At 36.4% G+C, this 26,770-nt stretch overlaps 1 protein-coding gene across 7 annotated transcripts in view; it reads left to right on the top strand.

Annotated features, from left to right (window-relative positions):
* The window catches only part of TBC1D5 (TBC1 domain family member 5), a 537,570-nt gene that overhangs the window by 186,055 nt on the left and 324,745 nt on the right, over nt 1–26,770 (top strand). For 4 of the 7 annotated variants that reach the window (XM_059920388.1, XM_059920392.1, XM_059920387.1 and 1 more), the window contains one exon: nt 18,125–18,256. In XM_059920388.1, coding sequence (XP_059776371.1) covers nt 18,160–18,256 — 97 coding nt within the window. In that variant the 5' untranslated portion in view covers nt 18,125–18,159. Of the gene's footprint in view, nt 1–4,100; nt 4,231–15,413; nt 15,576–18,124; nt 18,257–26,770 lie in introns of those variants that run through there. The other 3 variants (XM_059920390.1, XM_059920389.1, XM_059920393.1) reach the window with 3 other exon arrangements.

The following is a 26,770-nucleotide window of genomic DNA, read 5'->3' as shown; positions in this document are numbered from 1 at the left end:
TGACCTTTTAGGGTTAGAGCTCTTTTAATATATCTCCTTTGCTGTGACGTTCTGTCTTTTATTACCAGGTCTATATATTTTCCATATTCTACCTCCTGACAGATTGTTAGTGTCAAGATAGCAAGGATGTTGTCTCTTTTCCTTCTTTATTCCCTTAGGTTCCTTTCCCAGTGCCACTGTACATGGTGCAAAGCCAGGAGGGACGTCTTGCAATGAATTTTTTTGTTTGTTTGTTATTAATGAATTTCTAAAATATTCTGAATTCATGTCCCAGCCACTCGGTGTGTGACCTTGGGCTGAGGTCCTTAACCTGGGAGCCTCAATATCCACCTGTACAAGATAGGGATAATAATGCCACCTTTTTGATAAGACTGCTGAGGAGATTGAATGGCATAATAACATAAAGCATAGTGTCTGGAGTTTGGTAAGCATTCATTTAAATATTAATAATCATCAGTTCTGCAAACATTTCTTAGCACAGAGAAAGACATTGAACAAAGTATTATCGTAATTATTTCTGTTTCTTTCTTGTTCAGGAGCATAATCTGTTGTTCATTGTACCATACGTGCACAGGGAAAATGTGGTTTTCTTTAAATCAGTTTTTTCCAGAATGCATCCTGCAATATAATTCACCATATGGGAACCATTTAAAGTATACCTGACTAATAATATAATGTGCATTATACTTTTTTTTTCAGTACAGTATTAGAATTATTACATATCCATGATTTTTAAAAAAATTCTATATAAATCATTAAGCAAAAGACAGCCCAGTTGAGAATTGGGCAAAAGCTATGAACTGTCAGCACTCAGAAAAGGAGACTCAAATGGCCAGTAAACAGATGTGAATGGTTCATTTTATTTGTCACCTTGACTGGGCCATGGGGTGCCCAGGTATTTGCTCAGACATTATTGTGGGTATTGCAGTGAGGATGTTTTGGATGAAATTAATATTTAAATGGGTAGGAAGAAGATTGGCCCCCGCAACATGGGTGGGCCTCATCTAATCAGTTGAAGGCCTGAATAGCACAAAAGGCTGACCTTTCCCTCAAGCAAGAGGAATTCTACAGTGCAGTGACTTGGACTTCATATATATCATCATCTCTTACTGCCTTTAAACCAGAACATTGTCTCCTCCTGTCTGAGAGACTAGAACATTGGCTCTTCCTGAATCTCCAGCCTGCTTGCCTATTTTAATGATTGAACTTTCTAGGTTCCATAATCATGAGAGCCAATTTCTTTATAATAAATATCTCTCTCTATATATATCTTTATATAAATATATACCATTTTACATATATATATACTATTTTATATAGTATGAAGTACTATATTGGTCTCCTATTGGTTCTGTTTCTCTAGAGAACCCTGACTAATAAATGAAAATATTTCCAATCAAGTAGTCAAGGAGATGCTCATTAAAACCACAGTGAGATACCATTTCATAACATTCAGACTGACAAAAAGTGAAATGGCTCATGATACTAAGAACTGGGGACTCTCCCACATCAACACGTAATTTGGAACAGTGACTTTGGATAGGAGTTTGACAGTATTTTATTAGAGTTAGCGATGGGCAAAGGATTTAATCCAGCAATTTCACTTTTAAAATTTCAGTTTAGAAGTTTTAAAATCTAGTAAAATTACTAGGTTTGTCCTCAAAATAAGATTACATTAAATGTTAATAAAGTATATCTCAAAATTTAGTTTTGTGTTCACATGCTTCTAATAAAATCGTTTTATGATCCATTTTTATATTTGGTTGCTTATTTAACTATAGATACATGTATGTGCCCTGCCATGTGGGCTCACAGTTGTTGTTTTGCACAAAATTCTATAGAGTACTTAATAAAATTATTTTTGAAATGAGATGGTTTAAATAAATATATCAAGAATTTCACTCACCATGTCCAATATTAAATTCTAGTAGTAACGTTTTCATACTTTTTTTTCTTTTTTGGTGCTAAGGCTCTCTGTCAGTAAATCACTAGAAAAATTTTGTAAGGAATAATGCTGGTGTTTCAAGGGATGTACATGCTATATATAAATAACACATATTATATTAGAAAGCAAAGTATTCGTTTCTGAATATGAGAAAGAGAATAGGCCATACACGTGTATTTTATAATTAAACTCTGTAAATTTACTGCTTTGACCACTTATATTGTTACTACATTTAAATAAGTAGTGACCTTTCTCAAATATTTGCTTAAAAACTTAGAGCTTTACACAACTTCAGCAGAATCTTCCTACTGTATTAAGAGTAATTGGCCATCTTAATCTTTTACTTGATTTTGTAGGATTTAAAATCCTGGAAATTTAAAATATACATTTATAGTTTTAAAAGTTATAGCATGAAAACATTTCTTTGCTAAGGAAGACTTCGTAAAAATGTACACATAAAAGTATATTTGGGCTTGTGGGGGAAAATTATTTGGTTTTGAAAGCCTCTATTTTTATAGGAAAAAATTACTTGTAATAATAACACTTAAAGTGCTTGATCCTGTTTATTCCCGTTAGAAACTAGGACAAAATTTCCAGACGTGACACAGTTTTCAGGGCCTTCAGATATCTATATATCTCGTTCAGTGTATAAATAGCACATTGTAATTCCAAATGACTGTGTCATTGTTTTACAAATAGGAAAGCATGTCGTGAAGTTTGTCATCTACTTTTAAATTGTTTACCGAAGTTTAGGAGCAAATTATCAAAGTCTTAAAAATTCTACAGTGATTTCATTTAAATCAGTATGGCAAGAATTATACATATCTAATTTAATGTATTTTTAAACATTTTTTTGTGGTATTCAATGAAATATTGGAGCTAGCGTGCTGCTGTCTTCTGCCTAAAGCATATACGCAGGAAGAAGAGGTATCTCTTTTTGCCGGTGAAATTCTCTGGTGATTGGGATAGGATTTGTGTAGTTCCCCTGTTGTCCCTGTGTACCCACATCACTATCTGTGTATTTATACAGTTTTGTTAGTTGTACCCTTTGGTAAACCCTTTTGGGCCTTCATTGGCTCTATATGGAGTTCATGGAATTATTTTGTTTTTTAGTATGCATTAACGTCTTGAAATTTTTTTTAGTATAGCCGTAGTGTTCGTGACATCAGGATATTATGTGAGTGGTATGTATTGTCTTCTGTCTTTATAATTAGCCCTTTCTTCTTTATCCATCTTCCATTTTGTCAGTGCTTGAAACTTTCCCTCTCATAAAAGTGAAACCTAAATATTTTAATTCTTATTTTGAGAGCCTATAATGTTTACATTTTTAAGCTACACATATATATCAGTGTTTTTACATGGACATCTAAATGGTTTTGGTGTTAGAACACATACAGAAGTTACATGCACACATATCTTTTGGGTAAAGATGAAATAATTACAATCAACCTGGATATCAAAGATTCTGAGAGAAACCCTCAAGTCATATTCATTATTTTATGGTAAGTTTTAATATTTTAAATGATTGCCATTTTCTGTTATCAATTATATAAAATCTATATATATTTATATGTCATCAAGTTGGGGATTTGGAGTTTTTCTTGCCTCTATTAATAATGATGACCTTCTACTATAATTGAAACATTTTCATGTTCATATTGAGGCTTCTTGGTTCTCATGTGGAAGCTTAGACTACATGAGCAAATAGGGTAGTCCCTTTTGAAGTCACTAATCAGTTAAGTTGGCAGTTTTCATATGGAGTATAACTTGTCTTCACGTTACGCATTATTGAATAATTATTTTAAATTTAAGGCTACACTAAGAGCTTATCATACCTTAGATTCTTGTGCAGTATCAATCATAGTTAACATTTATAATACACAAATGAGAAGATTATATATTTGAATAAGAGTGGTCTCAACAAATTAACAAAGTCCAATTTTCTTTGGATTTTTTATTTCTAAATGCACCTCCTCTCAGGGGTAAAGATAATAATCTCAATATAAGAGTAGTCCTGTACTCTCTTTCCACTCAGCAGGGTCCTCGGTGGCTCTTGGAGTTTTGTCAGGATGTTTCATTTTTCTGCTATTTAATAGCTGATGATTTCCATTAAGACATTTGTTTGTTCATTTGTTTATTGTATTTTTTTTTATAGTTCCTTTTCTTAGGACAATTGAAAAACAAGTTCCGGTGGGCTGGAGCTGTCCATTTGTGCAGTGTATTTTGGTCTTTCCCATTAGCAATCAGATAGCAGCTCTGGAAAAACAACTCTTTCCTGCCTGAGGGTGAGTTCTTTGGGGATCTCACCTTTTGACAGTTTTGGTCTCATTTAATCCTGGAGCTCCTACAGTGGATATACCACATATTTTCCCATAAATACTTGTCTTCATTTATCTACTTGTAGGGCTGTCAGATAAAATACAGGGTGCACAATCAGATAAGTAATGAATACATTTAGTTTAAGCATGTTCCAAATATTGCTTTTGTTGTTTTTCTAAAATTCAGATTAAACTGGGCATCTGTATTTTTATTTTTATTATTTCAATTGATTAATTAATGCTAAGGCTGGCAACCTGTTTCCTCAGCTTTTTCTCACTAAACTTTGAGCCCCTTGAATGAAAGGGGGGGCAGTTATACCCTAATTCATCTGTACCTAGTTTTCCCCTCCCCATGATAATCTAGTGATTTTTACTGGCTGAAAGAGTGGGCTCTCTAATCAGCTATAAATGTTACTTTATCTGAGTATTCATAAAGCAACTTTGCTCAACTGAGTTTGCCCTTTTATGCGAATTGAATTCATTGAAAAAAATCATGTTTCAAAGAATAGTTGCAGATCTCAACCTTAATTAAAAAAATTCCATCTCCCCTTCTCTTCCCTTCGTCATCTCTCTTCCCTTCTCTTTCCAGCTCTTACTATAATTAGCAGCATTAACAGCAAATGTTTGCTTTAGTTAAATTATTCAGAACATTTATTTTACTTGTCAAAGGTTAGATCAGGTTGTTGTTTGAATTGGTAATTAAATGCAGTCTAATATGCTCTCATATTTATATGCACTATAGGCTTGGTTCCTCATCATTCTGTATAATTTTATGATGTTCAAGGCTGACATTTCAAAAAGGTTTTTGATTTTGTGGAAAAGAAAACATTCTGAGTAATCTAGTTTGTTATCTGATGTGAGAATGTCCAAAGTTATGGTTGGAAGTGAGTATTACATTTCAGTGCTGTTGTAACATACAGTATCACAGTGGTAATTTTCACCAAGTAGTATATAGAATTAAGCTCACTGCTTATTGAATTTGCGTTTCTTTTGAGGAACAGTGCTGTGGTACTTGGCCCCTAGTAGGTATTCAACATGTATTTGTTAAATAAGTGTTTTAGGTCATATTAAACAGTATGCGGCATAGCTCAGCTCTTGTAGCTCAGTGTAATTTAAGGCAGTATTTGTTCCTATGACATACTGTGAGGCCAATTTGTATGCTTATGTATAGGAGCAAGTATAATTCAATAAGTCCTCATATCTGGGAATTATACTAAATCGTGTCTTGGGTTTTGTTGATTCATTGAATAATGATTTTTGCAAGTGCTTGTATATTCGTTCCTTGGAGTATAGATGAATAAAACACATCCTCTATCCTTAGAAAGAGTAGAGGTTAGTGGAAAACCAACCATTATACTGAAGAATGGTTCACTTTAGTGTGGAGTTGTACACAAGGTAAATGGGTGTCTGAAGTAAGGTGGGGGAAGGTGACTTTTGAGCTGAATCTTAAGGATAGGTAGCAGTTGGTTAAGCAAAGAAGGCGAGGAAAGTAATGCCAGACAGAGGAGCCATATGTATGGAAGTTTTGAGGGATGCAGTTTTGTATAGCTGAAGAAAGAGTAAATGTGGAGAAGCCACAGCCCGCGTTCTCTCCTCTTTACCTAAAGTTATTCAGTAGCTTCCACTGTCCTTAGGAAACAGCTCAGGATCTTAGTGTGGTCTGCAAGTCAAGCCTTATACATATAGTCTCCACTTCCTTACTGAGCCTGATTATCAACCAAGCTGAGCCTGACTCCTCAGGACTCTGAATGGAACGTGCACGTCCTGTGTCTCCCCTGAGCCCTCCCACAGGATGTTTCCCTGCCTCCCTCTTCCAGATAATTCTTGCTCTCTACTTACAGTCTGCACCACTTTTACTTAGTAAAAGTATCAATATAACCTTAAAAAGATGTAGTTAATCATACATCTGCTATCTTATATAAAAAATGTTAATATTGATTATTATTGTCAGTAAACTACAACGCAGAACCTTGGTTCCACTACAGTTTTTGGTATGTGTTCCCACACGTGATCTTATTTAATTCTCATGTTAGTCATGAGATAGGTCTTACATGAAATTAACAAATAGAAAAAATATCTTTTAGCTAGAATTTAATTTCTTCTGAAGAGAAAGATAATTGAGATAATCGAAATAAAAGGAAAAAATCTTTCAAAACAAGAGGAGATATAGAGTTAGTTGTATAGCATACCTTCTTTGTGTTTGTATATTTTTAATAAAATTGGCTTAAAAGATTAGCCACAAGATATCATCTACTTGATGTCAAATATAAACCAGATGTTATTCTAAAATACTTTCAAACTCTACTTTCATCATTGAAATACTATTCCTTTTTTCTTTGTTTGTTTTGGTAATTTATATAAGGAAACTTAGAAATTCCAGTGGTTAACTTTTGTCAGGAACTTCATTAATTTGATTAATCGCAGTCATGGGTTTATGACACATTCTCATCATTGGCCTGTGTGTGGTCCTTTTATTGTTTATTTGTGGGATGGCTAACTTTGTAAAGCTTGCATATGACATAACAGTTAATAATATGTTACTAGTTTCTCAGAAATTTCTCAAAATCTAAGCATTTACAGTTGGAATGCAAGGGCTTATGCCAGTTCTCACCCACTGTACTAGTATATTGAGCCGCTAACCTTCTGGTTCCAGCCCTGAACAAGACATGGGTTATTTTTTCAGTAAGTGGTTGGGCTTGACTCACAGAGCACGGATCACAGGTTGGGTAAAATGTGCGGATTTCTTGCCGTCTTTGGTCTTCCTTGGCTTCCGTAGAGCATTTCTAACCAATGGGCACTGTTAAAAGGGAGCAGTTTGGCCACTGTAGAGTGTGGTGCGTGCAGGTGGCAGAAGAGTGTGTGTGTGTCTGTGTGTGTGTGGGGGGGTGTGGGGTGTCTGAGAACCTGCTGGTCTACAGGGAACCTGGGCTGTCTCCTCCCATGCTGTGTTTCTGAGCAGCACCACCGAGTGTTTGTTCAGCTGCCGCAGGCTCTCCCAAGAGAGAGCCCAGGGTCTTGTGCTGCCTCTCACCCAGAGGGACCAGTCCTTGATTCTTTAGAGTAATTCTTATTAGAGGATCTTCCTAATTTCTAGTCCATTCTATGGGATTTGTCTTCTCAAATATCTTTAATTCTAATCTCTTTCATGTATTTTGTGCTAATATACATCCCTAACATGTACCTAGGAATTCTTGAAAAACTGATTTAAATTAATAACTAACTGGGACTCAAATTAGGCTTCTCTCATTGTACTTTATTGGATTCGTCCAAACTGTCATCAGGAATGCCATAATAAAAAAATAAGGGTACCTTCCAGGTACGGGAGATACAGAAGTGCATAAAATAGGCAAAGCCTTTGCATTCATAGAATTTATAATAGGGGGTGATGGACACTAAACAAAACACGAGTAAGTGTGTACTGTGTGAGGTAGTGATACATGTTCTAAGTAAAGCTGGATAATGGAATGAAGAGTAAGGGAGGGGGTGTGCCGAGTGTGGCCCTGTGATCATGGGTCACCTAACAAATGAGGTGACGGTTGAACCTGGACTTTGAAAGGCAGTGTGGGAGAGCCATCTCTGAGGATGGATACCTCACGGAAGCGTTTAGGAACTGAGGAAAGTATTATACAAAGGCCCCCCCGGCGGCAAGAACTTGCCTAGCACATGTGAGGAGCTGCGGAGAGGCCATTAGGCCTGGAGAGCCTGAGCGGCAGGGGCAGGGGGAGCTGTAGGGTAAAAGCTCAGAAAAAGCGGTGCTGGGGGCAAGATCCTGTGGAGTCCGGTGAAGATGTTTTGTTTTCTTCTGAGTGAGATGGGAAGCCAGTGGAAAGCTTTGAGCAGAGGTGAGGCACGAGCTGAGTTAAAATCTTAGGTGGATCACACAGGCTGCTGTGGGTCGATGGACCGTAGATGACCAGCCAGGTTGGAAACAGGGAGCCGTATTGGAGGAAATTAAATAGTCCGTGCCGGGGTTGGCAGTGACCTGGGTCAGGGTGGTTGTGGTACAGAACGGCCTAATGCTTGATTTTGTTTGGAAGGTAGGACCAACAAGATTTGCCAGTGGATTAGATATGCTCCAGGAAAAGCTTTCTGCACTGCCCTGAATGTGAGCAGATAGCTGAAGGATATTAAGGGGCGGAGCGTCCCAGCAGAGGAAATGGGGTTGTGCGAAGACCTAAAGTGGCACTGAGCTGGATTTTTGTTTAAGGAGCAGAAAGAAGTCCTGTGTGGCCAGAGCATCCTGACCGAGGGGAGAATGGGGTCAGAGGGTTAGGCGTGGGTCTGGATTCAGGGCCTCTTAACAGGAGTTTGGATTTTATGCTAAGTATGTTGGGAAACAGTTTACAATGGAAAAAAATCGCCTTGGATGTTGTGTGATAATGGACTGTAGGAGGTGGGTATGCTAGGCTGTGAAATCTGGCAGTAACAGGAAATCTCAGTTGGGTTATACAGTAAGGATTCTGTTATTACCTATAGCAAGATGGCTAGAGGTAGGGTGAATCTAGGTTGGTTAATCCACTGCTAGTGGGAAGCAACCGCATAGCACAGGGAGATCAGCTTGGTGCTTTGTGACCACCTAGAGGGTGGGATAGGGAGGGTGGGAGGGAGGGAGATGCAAGAGGGAAGAGATATGGGAACATATGTGTATGTATAACTGATTCACTTTGTTATAAAGCAGAAACTAACACACCATTGTAAAGCAATTATACTCCAATAAAGATGTTTAAAAAAAAAAAAAAAGAGTATATGTCTTTGTAATTGAGAGAAAAACCTCTAGAAGCCCTTGGGCAACTTCCATTCACATCGAATGGCTCATCCCAGCCAATCTGACACAGGAAATGGGACCATCATGATTGGCTTAGACCAATTATAACTACCCCCCTGGGTATCTCTCCAGGAGCACTTGGACCGAACAAAATTTGAATTTTGTCGGAAAGGCAATCAACACTGTTGACAGCAGCAAGGAAGAATGTAAGCTGGGAGACCAGTTAGGGGAGGATATTGCCAGAGTGTCAGTGAGAGATGAATCTACAATTAGGGGGTTAGGAGTGGTCACACTACAGAGGGGAAGCAAAAACTTGAATCAAAAATTTTTACTTTCTACTGAAGTCTTCAATTACATACCTTCTCTCTGTAGGAAAAATCTGTACTAATGCTGTTGACCAAAAGGTATTTAGAACAAACGTAGTTCTTCATGTTCTAACTGCTAGTATTTATGGCTTAATATTGTCCTGCAGGCTCCTGTGGTCCATCACATGAGGGAAGTACTGCTTTGGAGGAGCAGGGAGAAATGACTTCTGGCATTGGTCCACAGAGGAAAAGATGGGTGTTCAGATTATGTCTAGCATTTAGAAAAGTGAATGGGAAAGGCCTCATCAGGAGTGAAAGGGGTGTGAATGAAACTGCGGAGGGAGGAAAGTAGATGTTTTTGTGTAGGCTCCTCTGGCTAGAGAGGATCAGGTGGTGCTTCTGAGCAGCTGGCCTCCCCTCAGTGATGCTGCTGGAATGGCAGTGATTGGCGTAACGTGAATCATAGCATTGCGGGGTTTAAGTAGTTCACAATTTTGGCTGTTTGATAGTGACTCCAAAGGTCGTGTGGCTTCCTCATAAATTACAATTTTGCTGAGGCGTATATAAACTATGTCTGCATCCATGGCTTACTTGTTATTTTCTTTTCTCGCTAGATAACGCATTTATTCTCAGATGGTGATTTGGGAGGGCACATATACCCGGTAAATATAAAGGGCCTGTTGAACTTTTAATCCTAGATTTTGCAAAGCTTGTATGGGAGCAAAGTAAACTAGAATGCTTTGCCTTACAAGCATACCTCGTTTTATTGTGTTTTGCAGATCATGGTGTTTTTTAACAAATTTGAGGGTTTGTGGCAACCCTGCGTTGTCAGCTGATCATTAACATATTTTAGCAATAAAGTATTTTTAATTAAGGTATGTACATTTTTTAGACATGCTATTGCACACATAATAGAGTACAGTATAGCATAAACATAACTTTCCAATTCACCGGGAAACCAAAATATTCCAGTGACTCTATTGCGATACTTGCTCTATTGCGGTGGTCTGGAACCGAACCCGCAGTATGTCTGAGGTCTGCCTGTGAATTATATTTAACATAACAATAAAGAAAACTTTTTATCCTGTAAATCCTGAGGTGGTTTTGCCACTAACAGCTCTGTGACTCTAAGTTCTCTAACTTCTCTGTGGTTGCCTAATCATAAAAGGGGATAATGAAGAGTGTCTGCCACACAGAGGAATTGTAAGGTTGAAAAGTAAAAGTGCCTAAACAGTGCCTGCTTCCTAATAAATGCTGTTTTTGCTGTTATTATTGTTTAATTAAAAGTACTGTTTTTAGTAAAGTTTCTTTCGGTTTCGCAGCCCTACCACTTACTAATAGCCAAGGGATAAATATAAGATCCCCGTGGACTTTTAGACAGATCTCCTCACAGTTGCTCATAGGCTTCTGGAAACAAGTCAGGCCTCCCCAGCTTGCATTGAAGGGATGTTTTTTGTTTGTTTTTTGACCGAAATGCTTGATTTGATGTGCTGCGTATGCGAAGAGTAGCCATTTATTTCTTTTCCTTGTTCTTGGTATCATCATCAGTTTAATGTAATTGACCAAGTTACTGTGACTGTTTTCTCTTTTCATTTTCTGTTTTGCTCATTCTTCCTGAACTCCTAATTGTTGTAGTTCTCTTGATTTTATGAAAAGCTGACCGAATAGTGTAAAGGCTAGAGGTGGTGTCTATACATATAAAATACGGCAATAGCAATGGAAGGCTATAATAAACAAAATGCTTGGTTACTAGGCTGAGCTGCTTTCCCAGTCTTTGCTTTGTGAGCATGTATTCAAGAGAGCTCTGAAACCATATGAGCATACATGCTGGAGAGCTTTTTGTCAGGCCACTTTAACTCTTTATAATGCTCAATTTCCTCTTGTTTATATGGTCACAAGTGCCACGTTCTATTACTTTATAGCATTTGGATATTGAAAGGCCAAACATATTCCTATTTTGTAATATAAAATATTTAAGCCCACCTGTGAACCTTTCGTATATTCTACATACTTCTGATTGTGTGTATCGTTTGTGAATCTGGTATATTTATAGTGGATTGTTTACCCTAAAATTCTTGTTCTAATAGCCTGTTAATTATAAGGATTAAATCTGTGTTAATTTTCTTTTGATCATTGCTCTCAGTGTGTAGACCCTCATTGTAGTCCTGTACCTACACTGAGGTATTTAATAGACAGCACTTGAATAATACAATTGTGTGGTCGGTAAAAATGAATTAGGGTTTCAGGATTTTACCAGTGGGTGATTTTTAATATTGAATGACGTGTATTAAGACAAACGCTTTTATATATAATTTATTTGGCAGTGTAAACGCATTTGTCTTGTGAGAAACAGACCCCCTGTTGTCAGATGAAGTATTCTGGAAAGGTTTGGAGTAAATAAATAATAAAACTACTTTGATATACAATCTGACCAATATTAAATATTAAGACTTTCAGATTATTGATTTTAATACTTAATTAACTTATTTAAAGTCCAGTGTAGCACTCTTGCATTCAAGATTGACAGAATTTAAAAATGGAACTTCATCCTTTGTCTTTGTTTTCTTTCTCATTTCTTTTTCTTTCTTCCTTCCTCCTTTTCTACCTCCTTCTCTCCCTTATAACTAAGACTTTAAAACATCATTATTCCTGACCATCAGATTTACCTCTAGCTACCAGTATTTCTAAATAAAAGCTTTTATTTTTTTGTTTTTTGCCAATTCTACAGGTAATGGTCCATTACTCTCTTAATTACAAAAAATCTAGCTTCTATCAGTTTCTTGCTTTTGTAGCCAATATGTCATATTTTAGGTTACATACCCATCATGGTGAATGCATGCTACCTGTAACAGATACTCATTCATGCTATATGCTCTCCCCCTTTTATTTATTTTTTTAATAAATTTATTTATTTATTTATTTTTGGCTGTGTTGGGTCTTCGTTTCCGTGCAAGGGCTTTCCCCAGTTGCGGCGAGTGGGGGCCACTCTTCATCGCGGTGTGTGGGCCTCTCACTATCGCGGCCTCTCTTGTTGCGGAGCACAGGCTCCAGACGCGCAGGCTCAGTGGTTGTGGCTCACGGGCGTAGCTGCTCTGCGGCATGTGGGATCCTCCCGGACCGGGGCACGAACCCGTGTCCTCTGCATTGGCAGGCGGACTCCCAACCACTGCGCCACCAGGGAAGCCCTCTCCCCCTTTTATGATTGTGCTCTGGAAATAGTTCATTTAAGCTCTTTGATATGCTTTTCTTACAGGAGATATCTTTATGTAAAGTAACATTACTCTGTAACTTCAGTGTTTGACTTCTAAGTTTACCATCAGGCAAGAATTTAAATGAATGGAGTATGCTTATATGAGCTTTTCTGAATACGGATGTCTTTAGAAGACACAATTCAGAATGCTAATTCTATGCCTATGTAATAGAAACAGTGATAGAATGAATATAAGCTGAAATACGTAGAACTTCAGATTCAGAGGGAATAAACTATTTTTCTAGAGGTTTTGTTTATATGATGCCATTTTAAAAGTGAGAAATTTTATTCAGCTAACCTTTTGTCTGTATCATGCTAATAATTTGAAATTTTCACTTACAGACTGCTTGTGTTGCTTCAGTTTACCTGGAAAATAGATTATTCTGAAATTTAATTAACATACTTTAAGACTGTCTTCCAAGCTTTAGTGCTGAACTCTTACCCTTTCATTAAATACTATTTTCACAAGACTTCCCTTCTTTCAGACAGATCACTTTTATCTTAAGATTTAATACTGCAAGAACCAGATATGTGAAGCCAATACAACTGTCCTAAGATTAGTCTGGGATTTTAAATGGCACTTTCAGCCTAATGTGTCAGTTCCTGTGACCAGGATGGCAGTAAAACCACGTTGCACAACCAATTTTGAGTTTTGTGAATGTTGAGTTCATGTGCAGTAGGAACTTTGTTATTTATAGTAAGTGTAGCAAAGAAGGGATATCTCCTTTCTCAGGTCTTAGAAGGTATACTGCTGTGCTTTCTGAATTAGAAAAAATAAGATTGCCTTTATTTTTTAAAATTCTTTACCATTTTTGTCAGTCAGAGAAATTCTAGAGACAACTTGGCGTTATTTAAGAAAACTGAACTCCATCATTTATGGATTTGAGTAGTCATTTACTAAGATACATATTTTTGGTCGTTATATATATATATTTTTCTACATATATGTCTAGCTTCTATGTAGAGAAGATTAAGGCATAGCAAGTATACAAACATAAGATGCAGTGGTCCACTGTGAGTTTCAAAATGTTTATGCCATTTTGACTTTTATAGGGGTTATCTTAAAATCTTCAGACCACAAAAAATTCCCTTAAATATTTGAATTTTTATTAAATATTTTCTTATAGTCTGATATTCATAGATACAAAATTTATTCAAAATAGTGATTAAAACAAATATAGATACATTTATTTAAAAACCTTTTCTATCCTGCTTTATTTTTGGTTGTTGTCATAGTCACAGAACACAAATTGGAAAAATTACTTCATATTTGAAAGCAACGTATTGTGATTTTATAAGGTAATCACAGTAGCAGTAACCAACAAAGGTAAATATTCTTTTATGTTCTAAAAAGCAAAAATAGCCCTTTGTATTTAAAACAACAACAAAAAACAAAACAGCACCTACTTTTAATAAGTTACTTTTGAACTAGATTATTATTTAAATCTACAATTAAAAGAAAATTAAGGATATTGTCCAAACTTTTTCTTCAATGTATTTCTTGAAAATAACTCATTATTACTATTCAGCAGGTTTGCTTTATTTGACAATAAAAGCATTTCAGTGACTCAGTTTCAACCTATAGGCATGATAAGTTAGCATATAGTAGATGCCTGATTCTGTAGAATGGTTGTAGACTGGTGTGTTTGGTAAATTTTGTATTCTGTTTATTGGGTGTTAACCACAGACATCTCAGTTTCTAAAGAATTATTATTAAAGCTAAAATCAGTAAATGACTTGAACTTAACTTTCTCTAAGGAGTTTAAAAGATCTTAAGTCTCTTTGAGCATCTTGAGTAAATATTTGACCATCGTCATGTTGTATTTTATTTTAGCTATAGAGAGGGTTTTTTTTTCTTCTTCTGATGTTCCTTTTTGAAATACACTTTGATATCAGTTTCCTTGTTGCTTGTCTATTTCTCATAGAGTTTAAAATACATAAAATCCCCTTATTTATATATTTTAGGTATATGAAGTCTAACAGAAGTATATACTACAAAAATGAGAAATGATATGAAAACATAGTATAGGATATTAAAGAAATTTTAAGGAAGTCTGGCAGTTAACTTGCAATACTCGTTTTCAAATGTTTACCCTTGTATTTTTAAAGAGTATGACAGAGTGTATAGAGAATATGAATTTTACATTAAAATAGTTGTCCATGGCCAAATACAGTTTTGACATGTGTTTAATCAGTTCCACACAGTTTCTTTCTTTCTTTTTTTTTTTTTTTTATTATTTGCCAACACTTACAAGTAAAGAGATTTCACATAAAATTCTGTATTTCCAGTTTTTCTTGAAAATGTTGAAGCAGAGAAAAGGATGTTCCAATAATTCACAGACCCGGTCCTCTTAGACCCCCTTGTTTTATGCCTCTCTGTCTGTCTCATTGACTTAACAGGAGCCAAGTGTAGTACTGAGTAGAGGGTGAGCTTTGGAGCCAGATAGGATGGGTTCACAGTCTGGCTTCAACACTTACTAGTTGTGCGACGTTAAGCAAATTGCTTCATCTCTCTGTACCTCAGTTTTCTCTTTGGTAAAATGAAAATGATGATGAAGATACATCACTGAGTTGTTGGGAGGATGAAATGTTGAGTATATGTGAAGTGTTTAGAGTAGTTTTTGTCATATGTTCACTACTTACTAGATGTTAACTGTAATTAATAATGCTTTTTGCCTGACCCCATTAGGTGCTGGCGTTTGGTGAGCCTTACTTCTCCATAGTAGAGGACTTTATTTTTTAATGTGCTCATTCATTTGATCAGCAGAACGTGTCAGATTCTATTTTATAATATAATTGCTTATCTACATTTTGCTCTCCTCTACTGCAGGGGCCCCCAACCCCCAGGCCACGGACCAGCAGCAGTCTGTGGCCTGTTAGCAACTGGGCTGCACAGCAGGAGGTGAGCAGCGGGCAAGTGAGCGCAGCTTCATCCGTATTTACAGCCGCTCCCCATCGCTCACATTACCACCTGAGCTCCGCCTCCTGTCAGGTCAGTGGCGGCATTAGATTCTCATAGGAGCGGGAAACTTACTGTGAACTGCACATGTAAGGGATCTAGGTTGAGCATTCCTTATGAGAATCTAATGCCTGGTGATCAGAGGTAGAGCTGAGGCGGTGATGCTAGCACTGGGGAGTGGCTGCAAATACAGATCATTAGCAGAGAGGTTTGACTGCACCGGGACCATAGTAAATCAATTGCTTGCAGACTCGTATCAAAACCCTATCAGTAAAAAAAAAAACCAAAAAAAAAAACTCTATCAGTGAGTGGTAAGTGAAGACAAGCTCAGGGCTCCCACTGATTCTGCATTAGGGTGAGTTGTAGAACTATTTCATTATATATTACAATGTAATAATAACAGAAATAAAGTGCACAATAAATGTAATGTGCTTGAATCATCCCAACACCATCCCCCCTAGCCTCCCCCCCCACCACCCCGATCTGTGGAAAAATTGTCTTTCACAAAACCAGTCCCTGGTGCCAAGAAGGTTGGGGACCGCTGCTCTACTAGATTATATTCCCCAGAGTTCCTTCTGTATAGTTAGTGCTCTATATATGTTAATTGATTTGTACACATAAGAAACAAGAACTGACAACGGTTTAGCTTTATGGATTTAGGATTTATGGCTTTAGAAATTCTTACTATGTTGGCCACAAAAGTTCTGCTTTCCCAAGTGTTGATTTAGCCTAACCCTCTGCTTCTTTTGTTTTAACCATAATCTGAGGGGCAAAGGATGTTAACATCTGATCCAAGAGTGAGGGTGGGTGAGAGTTGGAGGGTTCTGATAAAAATGAGAAAGTGTTCAAGAGTGATTTTATGAAATGAGAGTTTTAGAAATTAAGTAAACAAGATAAAGGAGCATTTTGTGATAGGAAAAGATTGGTCAAGGATTTGTGTGTTCATGGGCTTCTCTGGAATTTTCCTCCGTAAGTGGAGACTATATCTTGTAAAATTACATACCCATTTTGGTTGGACTTGCTTTTCCAATTTAGCATTACACATTTCCTCTTCCTGTCCCCCCTGCTCTTAAAATTTAAAAGATTATGTTACTTACATTATTTTGGATGAAAAGTAGCGAACCCAGTCTATTTTTTGGAAGATTCTGATTTGGGAAGGTCATTTGTACTTTATAGACATAAAAAAATTATAAGTAGTTAGTGTAGCTTGGAAGTTCAAAAACAATTTAATTTCTAAAAAAAAAATCTATGTTTAAATTAGAACTAGTCATAGAAATGAGAATTGAGGAGGAAAACCTTCAAAACTATAAGAGAAGACACAGGTGGTTATTTATATAATCTTGCCTTTGGAAGCATAATACCAGAGGCAGAATCCATAAAGGAGATACAGATATATTTGGCTACATGAAAATGAAGAAGTTACTATCTCCACAACAACTATATATAATTTGAAGACAGACACACCCTGAGAAAAATATATGTAGCATATGACAAAGGTTTAATATCCTTAATATTTAAAGCATGCTTACAAATGAAGGCAATCATAATAATAAACTGCATCCACAAAAGACAATAACAAATGTCAGAGAAAACATATGAAGTCTTCAGTGATCTCACCTAGGTATCAAGCAAATGCAATATAAAATTTGACTATCATATAGGTCCCAAAAAAAAAAAAAAAAAGCCTAAGGAATTACTCATTCCCACTGTTGATGAGGGTCCAGGGGAAATGAATTGTTCTATTATATACAAATCTTTCTAGAGCACAATTTGGCAAAACTTATCTTAAAATCTTATTTTTTTAAAATAAATATTTTGGTCCAGCAATTATGCTTATAGGATTTTATCCTAAGGAAATAATCATGGATACAGCACAGAGATATTACTGGAAGATATTCATTGTGAGGCTGTTTATAGTGTTGGCGAACTGAAAGCATCCTAATTGTTTGCTAATAAGGAATTGGTTACATCAATTGTTATAGCTATATAATAGAATACCAGGGATCCATTAGAAGTGATAATATAGACTTTTTTATGGGAAGGAAAATACTCATGATAATTTATATAATCAGTATACTTAGCATGGTGGATCACATTAAACTATATGTATTTTAAATGCCCAGAAAGAATACATATAATAAACTGAAATGTTAACAGTGGTGTTTTTAGCTAATATAATTACGAATGATTTTAGTTAGCTATATTTTCTATATTTTGAAAGTTCCTATCGTAAATGTGTATTATTTTGGCAGTAAAATGAAGGATATTATAAATGTGACAGTGATTTAACTTACAATTCAGCTTTTTGTGCAGAAGTTTACTGAAAATAAATGTAATTGAATGTTGAGGTAGAGGTTACCAGTGAAGTCCAGATTTGGGAAGAAATTGTTGAAATGAAAATCTTGTGCCACTTTTTCGCTTCTTTATATATATGCCTAGCAATGTGTAGTAACAGTCCCTGGAGCCTGTGGAAAACTTGTTAATGTTTGTAATGCTCATTTAATCATTTTCCATTTTGCATTTATTCTCAGTCATAGCAGAAAAAAAATTTATCATTTTTCTCCATATTTTTCATCTCCCAGGTGGTCACTCTTGGTGACATTGTCCAGTTCTCACAATGTATCATTCCTTATCTGAAACTAGACATCCTCTGCAGCCAGAAGAACAAGAAGTGGGCATTGACCCCTTGTTGAGTTACTCACACAAGCCTGGAGGTGAGTTTTGTATGCAGATAACTTTGAGGTTACTGGGAAACCTGGCAGAGGGTCTCCCGCTAGCTCTGCCTGCCTTGTGTGTCATTCTCTAGAGAGGCTGAGCGGGAGAGCTTTAAGAACATTTCCCTGGATAGATATGGAGCGCTCTGACACTGATGGCTTCCACAAAACGTCAACTTTTAATTATAGACAGACGCATTAGCCATAGCCAACTGTTTAATGCACTGTCATTCTTTTTTAAAAAAATCATAAACTTAAACAGTTTATTGCTTTAGCATAAGAATGTTGAAATGCAAAATGGCCTTTCTCAAACATCTTTTAAAGAAGTCTAAGCTCTTGGTGTTGATTTTTGCAGGGATTTTTTTTTTTTCCTTCAGCAAGTTGAGATTATTACAGGATAAAGCACTTGCCTGATTATTTTCTTTTTTTTTTTAATAATTGGGATTTGTGTTTTACTTTTAAAGCTCTGTGTAGTGAAATTGTTAAAAGATCAACTGTATTCGGGGTCTGCCCTATAAAAATGTATTAAATGTATATGTATCAGAGCTTTGTATTATTTTCTCAGTATTAGTAATAACATAGCATCTTAGAAGGAAACAATGAGTTTGTGAGCATTCTTGACGCCTTTCCTTATTTCAGCTAATTCACTAAATATTTGCTAAAGTTGATTCATTGACTCAAGTAACTATTTGTAATTTTTCACTCAATACATATATCAGGATTATAAGATCTATTTTAAGAAATTATAATTAGTCAAAGTCATTCGCATATATTTTATATACTTCAAATATGATTTTTTTTTTCTGTATTGATGTAAATAAAGGTCTGCCATTAACTCTTGTTTTGGGAATTAAAAGAAAAATTGATACCTTAAGTAGTTATTTCTTTCATATACAAGCTATTGAGTTTATGGAGTGTGTTTATGTTTTTTGTGCATCTTTAATACCTTCCACATCATACAAATGCCCTTGTTGTTTTTAATGAAGATAGCATACAACTTATTTTTGTGATTTTATTTTTATATTTGCTTTTATTTAAACTGCTGTTTAAGGTTTTGATAATATGAAAAAATTATTTGTGTCCAATTTCAGTTTCAGCATTTAAAGAATTTCAGTGGTAAGAATGATACAATCCTCCCTCGTGATGTTTTTTCTTAAATGTCATACCTGTAAGAAGTATTCATAATGAAATAAGTCAAATTATTCTGCAAGCGCTTTGATAAGTGGATATTTTAAAAGTGAATATATTTTTGTGTTATCAGTATATGAAATATTTTCACCAAAATGTTCTGGTTTTTATGCTTATTTTAGAACATAGGGTTTTTTTTGTTTTGTTTTGTTTTTTCCTTAAGTGCCTATTTTTCTCTGGACTAGTTCATTAAATATTGTTCTATTTTTTTAAACCGGTTAAAAAACATTTTAAATTAATTTTATCCTTTATTGTTTGCAGGAATGAGGAGTTACCTTTACTGAAAAGGCTTTTCGTTTATATCCTAGCCAACATTTCTATGACATACAAAGTTATTAGGACTGAATTGATGTTTAAAAGTGCCATTAATTCATTTACCCCAAATGTTCATTAACAATGTAAATGTATGCTGATGTTCTATGAGACAAGGAAGTGACTAATGACTCTTCCAACTAACAACACTTAAAATGAATAGAAACTTTAGATAGCTAATCTTGAAGTAATCAAGACCCTCATTCAGCTTGGCATCTCTGTATGCTCTAAAACAGCTGTCAACTGTTAAAAATATATACAAAACACACATACACGCACCCACATGCAGAAGAAAGATATGTAAATATCTAGTTCTTCAAAGCCATAAAGGTTACTAACCGTAGTGGGTTTTGTGCATTGTATATGTAAAGATTTTATATAAAGCATATATTTCATCTTAGGTTTTCTTTTTGCACAAAACCGTGTGTTGCATTTTAATGGGGTTGTCATATTTACTTGAAAAATCATCACCTTTTTAGTATATTGGTTTATTTTACTATATGTCTTTCTTGGGGTTCTCCACGTATTTGAAGCCTTTTACACAACTGAATGACTCATTTTGTAAGTAGTCAGACATTGGACTTAATCAGTGGTTTCCCCTGTGTAGAAGTCATGTTTTTTTGTTTGATTTTTTAAAATTTCCTGTTCTATATTCCGTAAGTAAACAAATAAATCTTTAATTTCTCAAATCTGAATTTTTAACATTTATAGAAAAACAGTACATTACTGAGTTCAATGATTCTGAGTATTCTGGAAAGGAGTAGCAAAAATAGCCACATAATAGGTATGATAGAGAGAAAATTACATATCATTGGTTTACTTTCATGGATGTTTGAGGAAAGTGGGTAAGGGCAGAAAAAAGAACTGGATATATACATGCAAAATCTTAGGGCTCATTTTCCATGTGAATTAACTTTTAACTGCTTTCATTTCTTTTTCAAATAGAAAACAGCATAGAAAGTATGCTGTTTTCTCTGTACTCTGTTGCATGTGGTCATATACAAAAATTACCACCTTAAATTCCAAGATCTTTGATCAGAGGGTATTAATTAATAATTGACAAGTTACCTGTAATTCAATTGAAGCCGTTAAAAAAAAGCAAAGCTGTTTGTTCAGCTACTCATGATTATTCATTCTTAGCATGGAACTTTCAAGGATTAAATGAAAAAGTAATTATTTTATTTTAAACTGGAAACAACAATATCAAGATCTAGGGAAACTTAACCTATTAATAAAATAATATTCTCAGAATTACTAATTGTTTTCCAGTCTTACAAGAGCTTGGAATCTTGCTCATGATGAAAGAACATTTTCCTCTATTAGGTCTCTTTTGAGAATAGCATTTTGTTACATGTAGCCAGAGTTTTTAGCTTCAATTTTATATGCCTTCTTACTTACAGCTTTTATAGTATTCAGATAATTACTTAATGTAATACCTTTTTATATAATAACTGTTTCAAAGCTTTCTTTCTAGCTCATGTATAAAATATTCAGTAACCTACTTAAGAAAAACCCAAGACATTCAGAATATCCTGCCTACTCCATTTTTGTCTCTTGTACTTTTTTGTCCCAATCTTCCTTTCTTTCTGTTACTATATCATAGAGTTTTATGACTAGAAGGGGGTGCTTGGCTTTACTGATGAATAAATTGGTGGTAATTCAATTAGTTTACTGAAGTTGATGTGATAAATGACACTGTCCCATTATGATCTTTAGTACGGTTTTTCCAGGTAGTAGAAGTGTTACTGAACTCAGGTTTGGCTGCTCACTGCTCGAAAAGTCAACACTTGTGTGACAAGTGCTGATTAAGAACGGAAAGGTCACATTAATCAGAGAGCCGGCAATCTGGGGAGAACGCGGACTCCTGTCCCACAACCAACTCTGAAGATTCTGCTCGGCCATGAAAGTTTTTAAAAGGAAAGAGGGAAATAATCTCAGTTACTCATTGAGATAGGGGGTCAGATTTGTTGCCATCTCCCATTGTGTGCAGGCTTGTCGACTCCTTTCCATTTTTTGGAAAGATCCAGAAAATGATCTTTCTTTTTTTAAAAATTATTTTTTTAAAAATTTTTATTGGTATGGTTGCTTTACAATATTGTGTTAGTTTATACTGTACAGCAAAATGAGTCAGCTATACGCATACATATATCCCCTCTTTTTTTGGATTTCCTTCTCATTCAGGTCACCACAGAGCATTGAGCAGTGTGGTCTTTCTTTAGATGCTATTTTGTTCTCACAGTTTGTTTGCGAGATTACTGAAGGGGGAGCTGGGGAAGAGATCCGGTCATCTGTTAATTACTTATTCTTCAATTCTACTTCTTTGATCTATGGAAAGAATCAGCAGGTTAGGCAAAGTACTGTGTGATCAAAAAGATTTGAAAGGTGTGCTTGGGCCGGAGGTTAGTTAAAATATAGCCTTGCTAAACTGACAGGACAAAAGTGGCCTCCTGCAGAGAGCTACTTCTTGCAACAAACTGCCTGCAAAAATCTGCTTACAAATCACCACTGTCAGACATCATTCCATTTCTGTGGGACTATGGGCGAAGGTCCATCTTCTGTAACTTCTTCATGCTGACACAGGGTGCCATATTCTTAGAATGGAAGATGTCGACATGGGTCTGTAACATCTCTTTGCTGATAATTTTAGTTGCCTGCTTACATATATGGGCAGAAAAAGCCACAATTATTTTGATGCCCACAAAGTTACAGATTATTATGAGCAATAGTGTTAATCCCACTGTCTTTAAGGCCAGTTCTTGGAATTGTGCTAGCCATAGATTCAGTACTGCTCAAGGTGGAACAGCTTATGTCATGGCTACAGTCTGGTCATCATGCAGTTAGCGTTTTCCCTCTGGTGGCAGTTACAGTATCTGTAAAACAACTCAGGAATGTGCATCAGACACTGAAAGATTCTGTGCTTCTATTGTCCTAATCATTAACTGCTTGAGCCTGCTATTCTGTGACTCAGGGAAGCTTGGGAGACTTCAACTCTTCTGTAAACAAGAGCTAGGGGGTGTGGAGGGGCCTTTGTACTTGGGACAGGGCAGTGGCAGGGCTCTGCTTGGTTTCAGATGCAGTCTAGAGCCAAGATGGAGGGATTCATAGAGAGAGAAGGAGAGGAAGGATGGAGAACAGATGTTCAGGTGCAGTAAGTTCATTTGTTTGATGGCAGAGGGTTCAGTGAAATGTCATTGATATTTCTCTTTCTTGATATGTTAGAGTGAGGTAATTTGCTGATAGGGAGTGACAGAATGAAGCATTTGAAGATTTGTGGAGAGCAACAAAGGTTAGATTGAGTTGAAAAAGAATATATAATCTTGGGGGCCAAGGTGATATTAGACATCATAATTTATAGGTGATACTAGCTTATAAACGTGTGTGATTATGTCTAGCAGAATTCAGCACCTAGGATTTAGCCACAATCAAAAGCAGGCAGTGGTTGGACTTCCCTGGTGGCATGGTGGTTAAGAATCCGCCTGCCAATAATGCAGGGGACACGGGTTCGATCCCTGGTCTGGGAAGATCCCACATGCCGTGGAGCAACTAAGCCTGAGTGCCACAACTACTGAGCCTGCATGCTGCAGCTACTAAACCCCGTGTGCCCTAGAGCCCACGTCCCACAACTACTGAGCCTGCATGCTGCGAAGCCTGCACGCCCTAGAGCCCATGTGCTGCAATTACTGAGCCTGCATGATGCAACTACTGAAACCTGCGTACCCTAGAGCCCACGTGCCGCAACTACTGAGCCTGCGTGCTGCAACTACTGAAGCTCGCACACCTAGAGCCCGTGCTCCGCAGCAAGAGAATCCACAGCAATGAGAAGCCCACGCACCGCAATGAAGAGTAGCCTCCGCTCGCCGCAACTAGAGAAAGCCTGCACAGCATCGAAGACCCAACACAGCCAAAAAAAGATAGTAATAAAAAAAAAAAGGAGGCAGTGGTTTTGTCAGGGGAGTATAATAGGTAGACAGTAGGCAAGGAAGTTGATGGCAGAAGAATTCATTGATAGTTTGAGAATATAAAGAAGTTTGCTGTTATGGAAGGGGCTTATAAGAGGGCAGAGTAGAAGGTTTTGGAAGGGATTGAGTTAGGAGACATGAAGCATAGAGTAGCATGGTGATGGGAGTCATAAAGGGAACATGGGAACAGTATATAAGTCTTTGATAACTATGTTAATTCGTTGGAACATTGTCTAGTGGTAGCCAATAAACCAGCTCAGTACCTTCGTTAGCTCTGTGTAATAAATTGGATCTACGTCGATTTGGATAGGTTTTGGTTTGAAATCTTTTTTTTTTTTTTAATTTTAAACACTTAATTTTTTTAGAGCAGTTTTAGGTTCACAGCAAAATTAAGAGGAAGGTACAGATTTCCCATATACCCTCTGGTTCCCATATATGCACAGCCTCCCCATTATCTATATCTCCAACCAGAGTGGTACATTTGTGACAACTGATGAGCCTACATTGACACATGATAATCACCCAAACTCTGTAGTTTACATTAGGATTCACTCTTGGTGGTGGACGTTCTATGAGTTTGGACGAATGTATAATGACGTGTACCTGTCATTATAGTGTCATACAGAGTATTTTCACAAAATTCTCTGTGCTCTGCCTGTTCATCTTCCCCATCCCGTGCCCCTCAGCCCCTGGCAACCACTGATCTTTTTACTGTCTGTGTCGTTTTGCAAAAAGTACCATCTTAATGAAAACTTCTCTCTACATATGGAGGAAAACGGCAGTTTAGATAGATGAAAAACTGTAAGTAAGGCTATTAAGTCATTAAGGAAAATGGTGGCTTTGTTGAAGATAAAGATTGTTAAATAAATGGTAGAGCGACTTGGAAGTTCTTAAATGACAGTAACAAGGATTTTTAAAAAATGGTTGTTTTTTAAAATGTCTCCTTAAAGACGGATTTTGTTACGTGGTGTGACAGTAGGTAGAAGTTATATCAAAGAGCAGAGAACATGCCATGCCCTGTTCCTCTAAATTACACTGTCCGAAAGAAAGTGGGAAATGAGAGACTTCAGTTTGAAAGGCCATGAGTTAGAGATCTGAAAGTCATCCTCCAGAGATACCAGTTCACAGTATGAGACAGGTTAGAAATTCAAAGAAAGAGAAAAGAACTGAGGATTGATTGGTCAGAATTCTCCGTGATTAGAAATTGGATAGAGAGAGCAGTATTTTAAAACAGTCAAAGTTGGGGAAAGATAAAGGAGGACCAAAATTAAAGAAGCTATAGATGTGAGAGCTTCCAGTAGGTCCAGGGTGGTCAGTGCTTCAGAATTGCATAGGTTAAAGACTATAAAAGGAGAAAATCTATGATTTGGTGATGGGAAGAGTATTGATGATCTGTAATTTTAGTGGTAAGGCATTTTCAAGATACCACTCACTAGCTGACTTGAGTAGATGGAATTAACATGAAAAGGTAGTGGTTAAATATCAGTCATAAACATTTAAATGGCGAGGAAGTTTCAAGTCACTCTTTAATATTAGATTTAGAACACTATATATGGATTTTATGTATTCATGCTCTCACAGTGGATTGAGATTTAGCAAGTTAGACATTTTAATGGTAACAATGAAACTCACTGTTGGTAAAATGTACTCTTGAAATAAAAAAAGAAAAAAAGTCTTCTGGTCTGAATTCTGATCTTTTTTTATTGTGTTGTATATTTCTCATTAATTGAATCCAGTTTTTAGTTTTATTTGAAGTTTTCTGTTGGTGTGGCAATTCCTAGTATTTACTTAATGGAGAGGCCCCTTTTCAGTTCCTTTAGAGTGGGGGTTGTGTGAAGAGTTATTTTAGTTTTACCGGGATTTTTTTCATTTCCCATGTCTTTAGGGGCAAAGGAGACCTCACTGCTTGCTCTGGTGGCAGACAGAAACAGTAGCCCTGCAAGAGCTGTCACCACTACCCCCTTGGGCAAAGTTATCTGCAAAGGAATATCCGTACCTTGAGATATTTTTCCCACCATGCTTAGTCAGCCTTATAATATTCTTGGATCACCAAAAATGAGAGGCTGTGTGATGGTGGTTTGGTTGGTTGGGTCTAGGCATAACTAGAGCTATAGAGGTGATGTAGAGTGACAGTATTATCTTAAAACCTTAGAACATAAACCAAAAGCCCCATTTAGGTGCAGTGACCTACAGTGGATTTCTTATCAGAGATTTATATTAGTTGTTTTCTGCTAGTGCATCAGTAGGGCCAGAAAAGACAGCAGAATAGAATATGACTGATTTTGACCAAGCTTAGAACAATGCTATCAATTTGAATCTTTAATTAGACTTGTGAATAGATCTGTTTTGTTGAACTTAACAGATTTTCAATCAGACATGTTGGCATGATGGTTAAGAGATTTCAGTCATACTTAATTAATGAATAGAGACCATAAAGGCACGTATATTTTATCACACACAGTAGGGGCTGTGGGTCACAGACCTGACGTTTATTCATTCATTCAAAAATATTCATTGATCATCTAGTATCTGGGGATAGGCTATTAAACAAATAGTCCAGGTGCTCTCTTTCAATGAAATTCACATTTTAGCATGAGAGAGACAGCAAAAAAAAAAAAAAAAAAAAAAAAGGAAAAGTACAAAAATGAGAAAAAACATACCAGAGAATGATAAAGGCTAGGTAAGAATCAAGATAGGGTAGTGTTAACCATGAGCGTCTATGTGCGTACTTTAGATTGTCAGAGAAGATCTCTCTGAGAAGGTGATATGTCAGTTACATGTGAATGACAGATGAGCCAGGCACGCAAAGGTGGTGACAGAAAGAGGGAGACAGATGGACAGACAGGTAGGCAGAATAATGACATAAAAGAATGTCCTAAAATTAACCATTTATCTAAAGATCAGTTACTTCTATGTGGTCTGTTTTATTCCATGCTAGCAATGTTAAAATAGTAATGATAAATGCAGTCTGGTGAGACCTTTTCTGCTTGACCCATTGTGTGTACATGTGTTTAGGAGACTTTGGGGTTGGGGGGGGGGTCCATATAATCATTAT

Source organism: Balaenoptera ricei, chromosome 4 (assembly GCF_028023285.1).
Source record: "Balaenoptera ricei isolate mBalRic1 chromosome 4, mBalRic1.hap2, whole genome shotgun sequence".
Taxonomy (NCBI): domain Eukaryota; kingdom Metazoa; phylum Chordata; class Mammalia; order Artiodactyla; family Balaenopteridae; genus Balaenoptera; species Balaenoptera ricei.
The sequence above is the reverse complement of the archived record's forward strand: the minus strand, read 5'-3'. Positions and strand labels throughout refer to the sequence as shown.